A 12500-nucleotide genomic window follows, 5' to 3' on the forward strand; every position below is an offset into this window, starting at 1 on the left:
ATATAAAAAGCGTATGTGGTCTAGTGGTATGATGCATCCCTGCCACGGATGCGAACTGGGTTCGATTCCCAGCATACGCATAATTTTCCATTTGTTCAATTTGTTCGATTATAGAACGTAGGTTCAATTCCCTAAAAAATCATGAGTCTGTATTTATATACAGAGTTGCACATCTCTAGAAAAACAATTTTATTTTTAATAATATAAAAAAACCTCTCAAACAAAGTCAAACCAGTAAAAAAAAAACCAAAAACAATCAAACAACCCAAACACTATTCAAAAATCAATTAAAAAAACAAATAATCAACAAACCATAATAAATGGAAACAATGTGGGTAGTTCAAACATTCCACTACAAAAATCCAGCCAAATTCCAATTTAAAAAAAAAAAATTTAAGAAAAAAGATACAATCGAGTTTTTTTTTTTTTTTTTTTAGTAATAAATTAAATAATTTTATTTTATTTTTATTTTATTTTTTTTTATTTTTTATCTTTTCATATGATTAATAAATCTTAAAGCTAAATAACCAAGAAAAGTGTAAGCGCAGAAATAACCACCAAGGATTATTAAATTATAAAATTGACGATCGTAAGCGTCGTTCATACCATATTGCAAAAGCATAGTATCACCACTTTGAATGGCACAATATTTTTTAGTGAAATTTGTTCCGGCAATAGGAATTATACTATATTGATCTTCTTCACAAAAAAAAGGTTCACCTTTAAGTTCAGTGATACTTAGAGTTTCCAAGCCATATTTAGAAAAGACCAAATAATGCATCCAAATCCAACCTCTTGGAATATTGTTTACTGGAATGAAGAAACCACCGAAAAGACCCAAGAAATTCAAGCCAACACCAGAGACCAAAATCGCAATTGGAATGGTAGGTAGAGTGAGTGCGAATAAAGTTGCCAAACTATCGTAACACATGATAACCAAAAGATAAACACTGAGAGAGAAGAAAAACTTCCAACCATGATCGCCCAATGTTAATCCAGTTAAAAAGAACATTGGTATCCAATAGGAGAAAGCAGTTAAAACCATCATTGGTAAATCAGTGATAACACTTGCCAAAATATAAAGATGGGCTGGATAAGTACCAGCTGATGATTCTCTGTAATAGACTGAACGATCTTCGACGATGGTTGGTACTTTACCAATGGAAGCCATACCACCAAAGAGGAAACCCAAGAAAACCAAAGCGATTCTATTACGTGCACCAGTTTGATCATTATCCAATCTAAGAAAGAGAGTACCAATTACAATTGCAGGAATGAATGAACGTAAGAATCTAAGTAGAATAGTTTGTGGACGACGAACATGATTTAACCAACCTCTTTTAACCAAACTATGAAGTTGAGCTGTTGCAGGAGCAGAGTATTTACCTTTATATTTTGGAACGTCAACACCCTCTGGTACGATAGTTTTTGATTCCAATCTTTGAATTGAATTTGAATAATGAATGGATGATTTAAAGTAATCACTTGCACTTTGACCTGTTGATGGTGGATGTTCAGCGATTTCCAAAATGAAATCAGCTGGATTTCTACCATGTTCATATTGATAACCTGCACTTGTGAAATGTTGAATAACGGTTGAACTATTGTCACCAGTATCACCAAAATAAATTACTTTACCCTTGTCCAAGAGTAAAAGTTGATCGAATTTCTCAAAGATTTCTTGTGATGGTTGATGAATTGTACAAACTACAGTTCTACCAGATTCTGCAATCTTTTTAACACAATTCATAACTTTTAAAGCGGCTGAAGAATCTAAACCAGAGGTAGGTTCATCAAGGAAAATCAAATGAGGATCTGAAGCCAACTCAATACCAATACTAACTTTTTTACGATTTGCCAATGAAATACCCAATGTTGGATTTGGACCAATGGTTGTATTTTGCATTTTAGTTAGAGAGAGAACTGATAAAATCTCATCGATTAATTTAACTCTATCCTTTTGAAGATAAGATGATGGTAAACGACAATTTGCACTAAATTCAATTGCTTCACGAACTGTTAAATTTGCAGAAAGAATATCTTGTTGTTCAACATAACCAGTGAAACGAGTGATATTCATATCCTTTACCAACTGACCATTGATTCTAATGTCACCAGTGATTGTACCAACATTTTTTCTCTTTGCCAATACATCCATTAATGTTGATTTACCAGCACCTGAAGGACCCATTAAAGCGCACATACCTGGAACAATGAAACCATTTACATCCTTTAGTAACTCTAAGGTTACTTTTTCCTTTTTACCAGTTTCTTTATTATCTTTAACAGAGGGTACAACATAATTTAAATTTTGAAAAGTCATATAACAACCATTCCATTTATGTTTAACCTCTTTATCCTTTTTATCTTTTTTCTCTTTCTTTTTCTTTAATTTAATTTGTCTTGGTGGTTTTTTATTTTCAAATCTAATATATTTAACNCCTAAAAAGAAGATGAAAAAGAATGTACAAACGAAACCTAAAATGATTACAATATCAACCCAACGCATATAAGAATTATCAGAGAAACCAAATTGATTTAAAAAATCACTACCAGTACTATATTGACAAATTTGATTACCTTGATAACCACCATCGGCATACGATACATTTAATAGAGGATAATTTGATGGTGGAATCTTTTCCATTGGTGAACAATGAAATTCCAAACCATACAATTCATTCGATGATACCATATCGATTACATATCTCAATGGTGATAATGCATTTAACCAAATCCACCAACCTGGAATTTGTAAACGACTAATCATATAACCTGACATAATCATAAATAATACAACTATCGCTGGACAAATTAAACTTGCCAATAATTGAGCCGATGTGAAAGCTGATGTAACTTGAAAAATACCTTGAGCAATTAAATTGGTCAATGCCATACCCAATATGAAAACTATGAAATTATCAACACGTGCTTGAAAACCTGCAATCCAATAACAACAACTTGAAAATAATATTGCCTCTATCAATGAGATTGGAATTTTAGTGATTACCAATGATAAAAAGTATGGGAAATTTCTATAATACTTTGAGTCCTTTTGGTCATCGAAAATGCCTCTTAATGTGAAAAACTCTTCAACACTACCAATCGTTGTCCAAATATGTAATACCATTGCAAAGTAAACTAATCCAAATCTATTTCTAGCATCAGCTTGTGTGAACCCCATCTTAACAAATAATGATCCGATTACACAACCCATAAAAATGGCTTGAAAGAAACGTACTGCATATTGCATTTTCATAATTTTCATAACTTTAATATGACGTGCCAATAAATGTTTTAATTCATAACGTACTGATGATTTACCATTATCACCAGTTTCTAATTTCTTTATTAAATGATCTGAAACTTTAATATCACTTGGTATTAATTGTTGCATTGATTGTATTGTTTTTTGATTTAATTCAGATTCTTTAAATAATTTAACCAAATCCATCTTTTCAACATTTCCACTATCTGCACCACCTAATAATAAACTTTTGCTTTCGTCATCACCACCATCTTTTGATGATAATTCAATTTTATCAGTTATCATATATTTTGAAGGTTCAACTGAAACCTCTTGCATAAATTCTGCCAATGGTTGGTTTGGTAATGGTGCTAATCCAATCGATGAGAAATAAGGTAATAAATTATTTAATTCTCCAAAGTAAATTAAATTACCACCTTCACCTAAAATTAAAATGTCATCGAATAAATTGGTTAATTCAACCGATGGTTGTAATAATGATACCATAACCGATGCTTTTGCCTCTTTGGCAATGGTTTTAACTTTTGATATTACATTATAGGATGTTGCTGAATCCAAGCCTGTCGAAGGTTCATCCATTAATATTAAATTTGGTGATCTTTTTGTAAATTCATTAGCAATTGTAACTCTTCTCTTTTGACCACCTGAAATACCTCTAAAAAATTGATTACCAATGATAGTATTTGATGTATGTGAAAGTCCAAGTTGATCCAATACCAAATCGACACGTTCACTTTGTTCCTCTTGTGATACATTCTCTCCCATATTACATTTTGCACTAAATTCCAATGTCTCTCTAACTGTCAACAATGCAATATGTCTATCATCTTGTGAAACGAAAATTGTATCACGTTGATGAGTCGTCTCATCAACTTCATGATTATTAAATTTTAATTCACCTTCAATTTTACCTTTACCTAATCTATTACCTAAAACCTTTAATAATAAACTTTTACCTGCTCCTGGTATACCCATTAATAATATCATACGACCAGGCTTTTTTTTTATTTTAATAATAAAAAAATTAAAAAAAAAAAAAATAAAAAAAAAAAAAATAAAAAAAAATATTAGTATATTAATTTTGTTTAGAGAAAAAAAAAAATAATAATAAAAATAAAAATAAAAAAAAATAAAAAAAACTTACTTTCATTGTAAATGAAATATTATTTAATAAATATAATTTACTAAGTTCTTCACTTTCACCTTTTTTAATACTTTTTGGAATATAATATGATATGTTGTTTGCAGAAACAAACATACCAGTTTTATTTTGAGTTACACGTTGTTTAATATGATTTGAAAGATCATAATTTATATCAATTTCAATTGAATCTATATGACTACTAGATGCTGGTGTTGGGTTTTGATATATTATTTTATTATTATCGTCATCATTATTATTAATATCGTTGTTATTATTATTATTATTATTATTATTATTATTATTATTATTATTATTATTATTATTATTATTATTATTATTATTATTATTATTATTATAATTATCTGGTGCTTTTTCTTGGAGTTCAATATTATTTTTATCTTCCATTTTTATTTTTATTTTTTAATTTAAAAAAAAAAAGAAAAAAATAATATCCTTTTTAAATTAAAAAAAAAAAAAAAAAGAAAGAAATAACACAAAAAATATTTTTTTTTTTTTTTTGTTTTTTTTTTTTTGTTTTTTTTTTTTAATTTATTTTTTTTTTTTTGAATTCCAGATTTTAGGAGAAGGAGAGATTAAAAAAATAAAATAAAAAAAATAAAATAAAATAAGATTAAGGAAGTTGGAAGTCTAATTAAGTTGGAGTAAAAAAATTATTTTATTTTAACCTTTTTTTTTTTTTTTTTTTTTTTTTTTTTTTTGGAGTTTGTCTTTGATTGTTCGTTATTTTTATTTTTATTTTTATTTTTTATTTTTTATGGAACAATTGAAACAAAAAAACAAAAAAAAAAAAAAATTTTATAGTTTTTAGGAAATGGTTGAAAAAAAAAAAAATAAAATAAAAAATAAAAAAAAAAATAAAAAAAAATTCTTTTTTTTTTTTATTTTTTTTTTGTAAAGGTTGTATGGTTCTCTTCCATTTGCTTTTTTACCAGTCTATTAATAATTTTTACAAGATTTCATAAGGTGTGAAAGAATTCCTCGCGATTGTCACACCACGAAATTTTGATTTTTTTTTTTTATTTTTAATTTTTATTTTTTTTGTTTTTTTGTTAAAGATCAGATTTTTACATTTCTATTGCGAAAAAAAGAAAATGAAAAAAAAAATAAAAATTCAAAAAAAAAAAAAACGTACCCACGTGTTTATTAAAAAAAATTAATGAGTCATGACAGAAGAAAAAAAAAAAAAAAAACGTTATTTATGATTTGAAAATAAACTTCTTTTTATAGAAAATACTTTTGGTATGTTCATTAGTATTTTTTTCTTTTTTTCTTTTATTTTTTTCATATATTATTATTTTTTATAAAAAAAAAAAAAAAATCATTAATTTTTTTTTTTTTTTTTTTTTTTTTTTTTTTTTTTTTTTTTTTTTTTTTTTTGGGGAAAAAACAAAAATGTTCCCCCCGCCTTTAAAAAAAAAAAAATTAAAAATTCCAGGTCCCAAAATTCTTTTTTAAGCCACCTAAAAAAAATCCAAACGGTTTTTTTATTTTTTTTTTAATAAAAAAAAAAAGGGGGCCCCCCGGGGTTTGTTACTTTAAAAAGGGAACGTTATTCCAAAAGGGTGTTTTTTTTTTTTTTCCCACCAACGTTTAAAATTTTTTTTAAAAAAAAAAAAAAAAGTAATAATAACGTTGCGGGAAAAATAAAAAAAAAAAAAAAAGTAATTATAACGTTGCGGAAAAAAAAAAAAAAAATTAAAACGTTGGTATTTATTTCTTTTAATCATTTTTAAACTCCAATACTAATTTATTATTCCCATCATTTCTAATTCCACAATTATCATATATTATTAGTAATACAGTTTTTTCATTTTAGTTACTTGCATGTATGTAAATTTTAATTCCACTTCAAAATTGGTAATTACCAATAAATTAAAAAAATAATAATAATAATAATTATTAAAAGATAAATAAAAAAAAAAAAAAAAAAAAAAAATGAATTATTATTATTATTTTAAATCAAATAATTGTTTTTATATTTTTAAATAAACGAGTTTATTTTTATTTATTTATATTTACAATATATTAATTTTTTCCCCAAAGTTAATTCCTTTTTTTTTTTTTTTCAATTTATCAATATAATTGATAATCTTTATTAAAAGTATTACCAAATAATGATCTATCAATTGAATTATATAAATTTCTAACTTCAACATTTGGAATTCCATAAATTGAATCGATTCTCCAAATGGCACAACCTAACAAACCAGTTTCAGCCAATTTATAATAAGTTGACTTTGCATTATCATATTGAATTTGATAAATATCACCATTTTGATCTAATTGATAATTTAAATAGGGAGTTCTAGAATTTATATTCCAAAGTTCCATTGAAGTTTTATAACCACTACCCAAACCATTCTTATATTGAATTATATCTTTATAATAAACTTTTCTTTTTGAATTTAAATCAATTTTACATGAACTTAAAAATATATTGTAAGGTTCATTATTATTATTATTATTATTATTATTACATTTAAATTGATAACCATACCATGGTATTGATAATATCAATTTATTAGGATCAATTAATTTTTGAGTTATCCAATATTTATAGATTTCATTTCTAACGACAACTCCATCTGAATTTGGTCTTGCCAAATCGAATGATGAGTCTAGGTCATAGGCATTCACCATAATGAAATCACAATTTGTTGAAATTGATTTAACATCATAGTTTCCAATTTTTAATGGTAATGAAACTGAGAAATGTGACGATACAATATTTCTTTTTAATGCTTGGCTAAATTTAAAAATTTTTAATTTATAATTTATATCAACTGGAAATTTAAAATATAATGATGCACCATCAGCTTCAACTTCTTTAATTTGATTAATTATTACATCTATTGAAGTTTCCATAACCTCTATTGATTTATAACCTTGAATTTCATTATAGGATACCATTAATGAAACCAAAACTTGATTTGAATGAGCTATTTTTATAATTTCTTTTAAATTTTTTAAATCTCTTGGAATTAATAATATATCAATTGATTCCCATATAATTGATCCAGCATATTTATCTTTATTATTAAAATCATTAAATCCATTATAATTACTATTATTATAATAATTTAAATCATCACTTAAACTATAACCAATTATTAATTTTTTATTTTTATTATTATTTTTAAATAATTTATTTAAATTATTATTATTATTATTATTATTATTTATATTGATATTATAGTTTAAAATTAAATTTGATGAAGAATTTATATCTGTATCAACCACATTGGAACTTTGAACTTTTATTTTTTTTTCATTTATAAAATTAATTATACAAATATATATTATAAATAAATTTATTATTTTTTTTTTAAAAATTGATTTCATTATTTATATATTATTTTATTTTATTTTTTTATTTTTATTTTTTTTTTTTTTTCCCAAAGAATAACAAGGAAAAAAAAAAAAAATAAATAAAGGAGTGTTGATTGTATAGTAAAATTTGATAACAGTTGTTTTTTAATGATAGAAAATTAAGACTAAAGGATACCAAATAAAAAAAATAAACAAAAAAAAAAAAAAAAAAAAAAAGAAAAAAGTAGAAAAATTAAAAATAGAAAAGAAAAGAAAAAAAAAAAAAAAAAAAAAAAAATTGTATATTAATTATAAACCACACCAGTGTGTGTGAAAATTTTAAGTTGTTTTTTGTTGTTATTTTAAAGGAAAACATCTACTGTGTTAATTATAATAAAAAAATGTTTTAAAATAAATTTTTAAAATATAAATAAATTATCAGGTTAAAAAAAAAAAAAAAAAAAAACCCAACCAAACAAATATTGGTGGTTTGTTGCACCATCGACGTTCAAAATCATCGATAAGTTTCAAGTGCGATTGTCGCAAGATTAGGTCTGAATTCCCACTTCAGATTTTTTGTTTTTACACTCGATAACTTTTTTTTATTTTTTTTTTTTTTTTTTAATATACTTTTTTTTTTTTAATATTTTTTTAATTTTTTTAATTTTTGTTTAATTTTTTTTTTTTTTAAAAATATTTATTTATAACTTTTTTTGTTTTCACCCACACCCAAAATAACCTATTTCCGTAATTTAAAATTACAACATTCATTAATTTTTTTTTTTTTTTAATTATTTTTAATTTTAATTTTAATTTTTATTTTTTATCACTTCCAAAAAAAAAAAAAAAATAAACAAAAAAAATTTAAAAATTAATAAATTAATAAATATATATAAAAATAAATAAGCAAATAAAATTAAATAAAATAAAATAAAAAAAATAAATGATCAATAATATAATAAAAAAATTAAAAATAATAAAAATAATAATAATTTTAATATTTTTAATAAATTTTATAAAATGCGAAGATATAAATATTAATACTAATAATACTAATACTAATAATACTAATAATAATAATACTAATAATAATAATACAATAATAATAAATGATGGACCATTATGTCCAAGTAAACCATTATGTCCATGCATTTGTGAAGAATGTGGACCACCAATTGGTAGAAAAAATTCAAAACAAATTTTTATATATGTAGCAGGTAATAAACAATCAAATTATACATATTTTGAAAAGGATCCATCAGTTAAGTGGGAAGAAATCGATACATTGGCATTGTATTCTAATAAATTCGATAAGAGGATAACATGTCTAGCACATAGAAATAATGTGAAGGTTGTATTTACAATTGAAGAGGGTAGCGTTTTCGATGATTTTAAATATTTGAAAGTCAATGGCAACTATTGGGATGGCTATATAAACACAACTAGATTGGTTAACACTCTTTTAGAAAACAATGTCGATGGCTATAGCCTAGATTTCGAATATGGTAATAGACACGGCAAAGATTTAGAATTTTCAAATACTTTGAAAACACTATACACAAAATTAAAATCCGTCAATGAAAACTACCAACTAACATCAGCATTCAGCGGCTACTATAGCGACGTATTGAAAAACCAAATTCAATTGGTTGCTGATAATTTAGATTATATAATTATTATGGGCTATGATTTTATAAATACTAAAATTGGTACCAATATAACTAATAGTGCCAATTCACCTATTGGGTTGAGGAAAATAGTTAAGAGTTGGTGGATGGACCCGTTAGAAAAAAAAGATAGTGCTAAGATTGTTCTGGCCGTTCCGTGGTATGGGCAGATTGCAAAATGTGATTTGACGTATGAACAGAGGGCAAATGCGGCTACGATTTTCCAAGCAGATTGTATTATTGATAATCGTACGAGTGTTGTACAAAAACCAATTAGAGAAATACTTGCGTTGTTAAATAATGATTATTTAATATTTGATATTAATAATAATAATGAAAATATTATTAATAATAAAATAATAAATAATACAATTAAATATTCATCTGGTATACTTTGGACTAGTAATACTCAAACTGTGTTTTCAAGATATCGTGATACAAATGGTGATATCTATCAATTCAATTATGATTCTCCATTTTCAATTTACTCAAAATTAAGATCACTTGGTATTGGTGGTGCTGGCGTTTGGAGTTTAGATAAAATTATTGGTTTACCAAAACCAATTATTGATGCATTTTATTTCGCATTTAGTAGACAAGTTATTGGTGATACTTATATTGAAATTAATTAAAAATTAATAATAAAAAAAAAAAAAAAAATTTTGTACAAATAAAATTTAATTTTTTTTTTTATTTTTTTTTTTCATATAAAAAAAACACAATCTATATATGAAAAATAAATTGATTTATTTTATATTAAATTATTAAAATTTGAAAATTTCTTATTTTATAATTGATTTAATCAATTTTTTATAATAGAGTGCAAAAAAAATATTAAAAAATAAGTAATTGCCTAATTAATATATAATAAAATTTAAATATTTTTTTTTTTTTTATTTAATATTTAAATTTGTTTCTTTTTCATTTAAATAATAAAAAATTAATTTTATTTTAATATTTTTTATTTAAATTTTAATATTTTAAATTATAAAATAATTCTTTTTTTTTTTTTTTTTTTTTTTTTTTTTTTTTTTTGGGAAATTAAAAAATAAAAAAATAAAAAATTGTTTATAGAAAAAAAAAAAAATGGTGGAAATTGATATTTTACAATTAATTTAAAATTATAATTATTTTTTTATACTAAAATATATTATAAATATAAGTCCAACCAATGAAAACACTCCTAAAACTAATGCCAATACTATCATAGTTGGTGATTTTAAAAATTTTGGATTTAATTCTACAAGTTCGAATTTCTTTTTTTTTTTATTTTAAAAAATTAATAAAGAATTACCTTTTCGTTATTTTATTTTTTATTTTTTTTTTTTTAATTATTAAATAAATAAAATAATTAAAAAATTAATAAAGAATTACCTTTTCGTTTTGTATATTAATTATATGTTCATTTATATTGCCATTATTATTATTATTAATAATATTATTACTGTTATCGATTTCGTCAGTAATTATACTCTCTATTTCTTTTATATTTTTATTTTCTATTTCCATCAAATTTACACCTTTTTTTTTATTAAAAAAAAATTTTATGATTATTAATTATTTTTTTTTTTTTTTTAATTTTTTAACATAAATATTAAAATTAAAAAATATTATAAAATATTAATCAGAAAAAAGAAATAAAAAAAATAATAAAGGATGTATAAAAAAGTCTAAAATTAGAATATTTTAAACCCTGGATTCATTTTTTTTTTTGTTAATTAAAAAAAAAAAAAAAAAATCTCTAATTAAGATTTGATCAAAAAAGAAATATGTTTTTTGATTAAGATTTAATTAAAAAAAAAAAAGAAATATGTTTTTTTTTATTGTTTTTTTTTTTTTTTTTTTTAATTAATAAATTTAAATTATTTATTTTATTTCTTTGATTGTTTTTCTTGTTTTTTTGCAGTTGGTTTTGGATTGACTGGAGCAGCAACTTTTTCAACTTTTTTGAATGGATAAAGAGCAGCACCAGCTGGTTTAATTGGACCAGATGGAATATAGATTAAAATGTATGGTTTAACACCATCACCAACTTGATCAACATTAAAGAAACCTCTTCTCTCAAATTGAATTTTATCGTTAAGTTTGAGAGTAAGGATATTTTCATCAGTGAAAGCTTCAATTTCAAATTTGGAGTTTTTATTGGTGAAAGTATCGAGATCATCACCATCTTCTAATTTTGGTTTAGTGATGATATAATCGTAATCTTGGAGGACAACTGTGACAGTGTCAGCACAATCAGATGATAACCAACTGAGTTTTTTATCGGTCTTCTTTACATCACCTTCCAAGTGGAGTTTACCAGTCATGGATACAACATCACCATTTTCGTTACGTTGTAAAGTTTCAACGATGGCATTACCCCAATTCATGAGAGTAACTTCTTCACCCTCTTTAATTTGATTACAATCATCACCTTCAAGGAGGAGATTATTACTGAATGTAACTTTTTTAGTACCCATTGATGGGTCCTTTGCATATTTGAGACAATCCTTGACCTCTGGTAAGGTTGGACCATTGGAAAGAGTGAATTTAACGGCGGTTGCTTTAGCGATAGCGGTATAACGTGGACAAGTTGGTTCGAGTACAGCTTTGTTTCCAACGAATAATTTACCCAAATCTAAAGTGGTATTTGCTGCAGAAGCACCTTGTGAAAGGATGAATTCTTTCAAGGCTGCAACGGTGAGACCACGACGAGTAATACCTTGAAGAGTTGGTAAACGTGGATCAGTCCAACCACTAACGAGACCAGTGTCTACAAAATGTTGAAGTTTTCTCTTTGACAATAAAACATTGAAGAAACTTAAACGACTGTAATCGGAAATGTATGGTTTATTTTCGAGATGTAAGATTTCGAGGTAATGATTGTAGAGGTTTCTCTTGTTATTGTATTCATTGGAACGAAGTGCATGGGTTATACCTTCGACTGAATCAACGATTGGACATGCAAAATCGTATAATGGATAAACCTTGTATTTATCACCGGTACGATGATGTGGGGTTGAATTACAACGATAGATAGCTGGATCTCTGAATGCCTTATCAATATGAGCCATATCTAATTTAGCACGTAATACACATTTTACACCTT

At 24.3% G+C, this 12500-nt stretch overlaps 5 protein-coding genes and 1 non-coding gene across 6 annotated transcripts in view; 2 read left to right on the top strand and 4 right to left on the bottom strand.

Moving 5' to 3' along the window:
• The first annotated feature begins 9 nt into the window (after positions 1-9).
• On the top strand, positions 10-80 carry tRNA-Gly-GCC-12. The gene has a single exon. It is a non-coding gene; the product is annotated as a tRNA-Gly (tRNA).
• Positions 81-487: 407 nt separating this feature from the next.
• On the bottom strand, positions 488-4817 carry abcG3 (ABC transporter G family protein; the record flags this gene model as incomplete). Its single annotated transcript, XM_632107.1, has 2 exons — positions 488-4264; positions 4413-4817. 2 exons carry the CDS (start codon positions 4815-4817, stop codon positions 488-490), a joined length of 4182 nt encoding a protein of 1393 aa, XP_637199.1.
• A 1689-nt stretch (positions 4818-6506) lies between these two features.
• DDB_G0287463 (hypothetical protein) lies at positions 6507-7775 on the bottom strand (the record flags this gene model as incomplete). Its single annotated transcript, XM_632108.1, has 1 exon — positions 6507-7775. The coding sequence occupies one exon, from the start codon at positions 7773-7775 to the stop codon at positions 6507-6509; it is 1269 nt and encodes a 422-aa protein (XP_637200.1).
• A 910-nt stretch (positions 7776-8685) lies between these two features.
• On the top strand, positions 8686-10041 carry DDB_G0287465 (hypothetical protein; the record flags this gene model as incomplete). Its single annotated transcript, XM_632109.1, has 1 exon — positions 8686-10041. One exon carries the CDS (start codon positions 8686-8688, stop codon positions 10039-10041), a length of 1356 nt encoding a protein of 451 aa, XP_637201.1.
• Positions 10042-10536: 495 nt separating this feature from the next.
• On the bottom strand, positions 10537-10918 carry DDB_G0287489 (hypothetical protein; the record flags this gene model as incomplete). The annotated part of the gene is made up of 2 exons (XM_632110.1): positions 10537-10665; positions 10784-10918. The coding sequence occupies 2 exons, from the start codon at positions 10916-10918 to the stop codon at positions 10537-10539; spliced, it is 264 nt and encodes an 87-aa protein (XP_637202.1).
• A 362-nt stretch (positions 10919-11280) lies between these two features.
• gluS (glutamate-tRNA ligase) overlaps positions 11281-12500 on the bottom strand; it is a gene marked incomplete at both ends in the record, with an annotated part of 2387 nt that continues 1167 nt past the window's right edge. The window contains one exon of the mRNA XM_632111.1: positions 11281-12500. This exon is cut by the window's right edge and continues 817 nt beyond it. Within this exon, the coding sequence (XP_637203.1) occupies positions 11281-12500 (1220 nt within the window).

This window comes from Dictyostelium discoideum, assembly GCF_000004695.1.
Source record: "Dictyostelium discoideum AX4 chromosome 5 chromosome, whole genome shotgun sequence".
Classification (NCBI taxonomy): Eukaryota; Evosea; class Eumycetozoa; order Dictyosteliales; family Dictyosteliaceae; genus Dictyostelium; species Dictyostelium discoideum.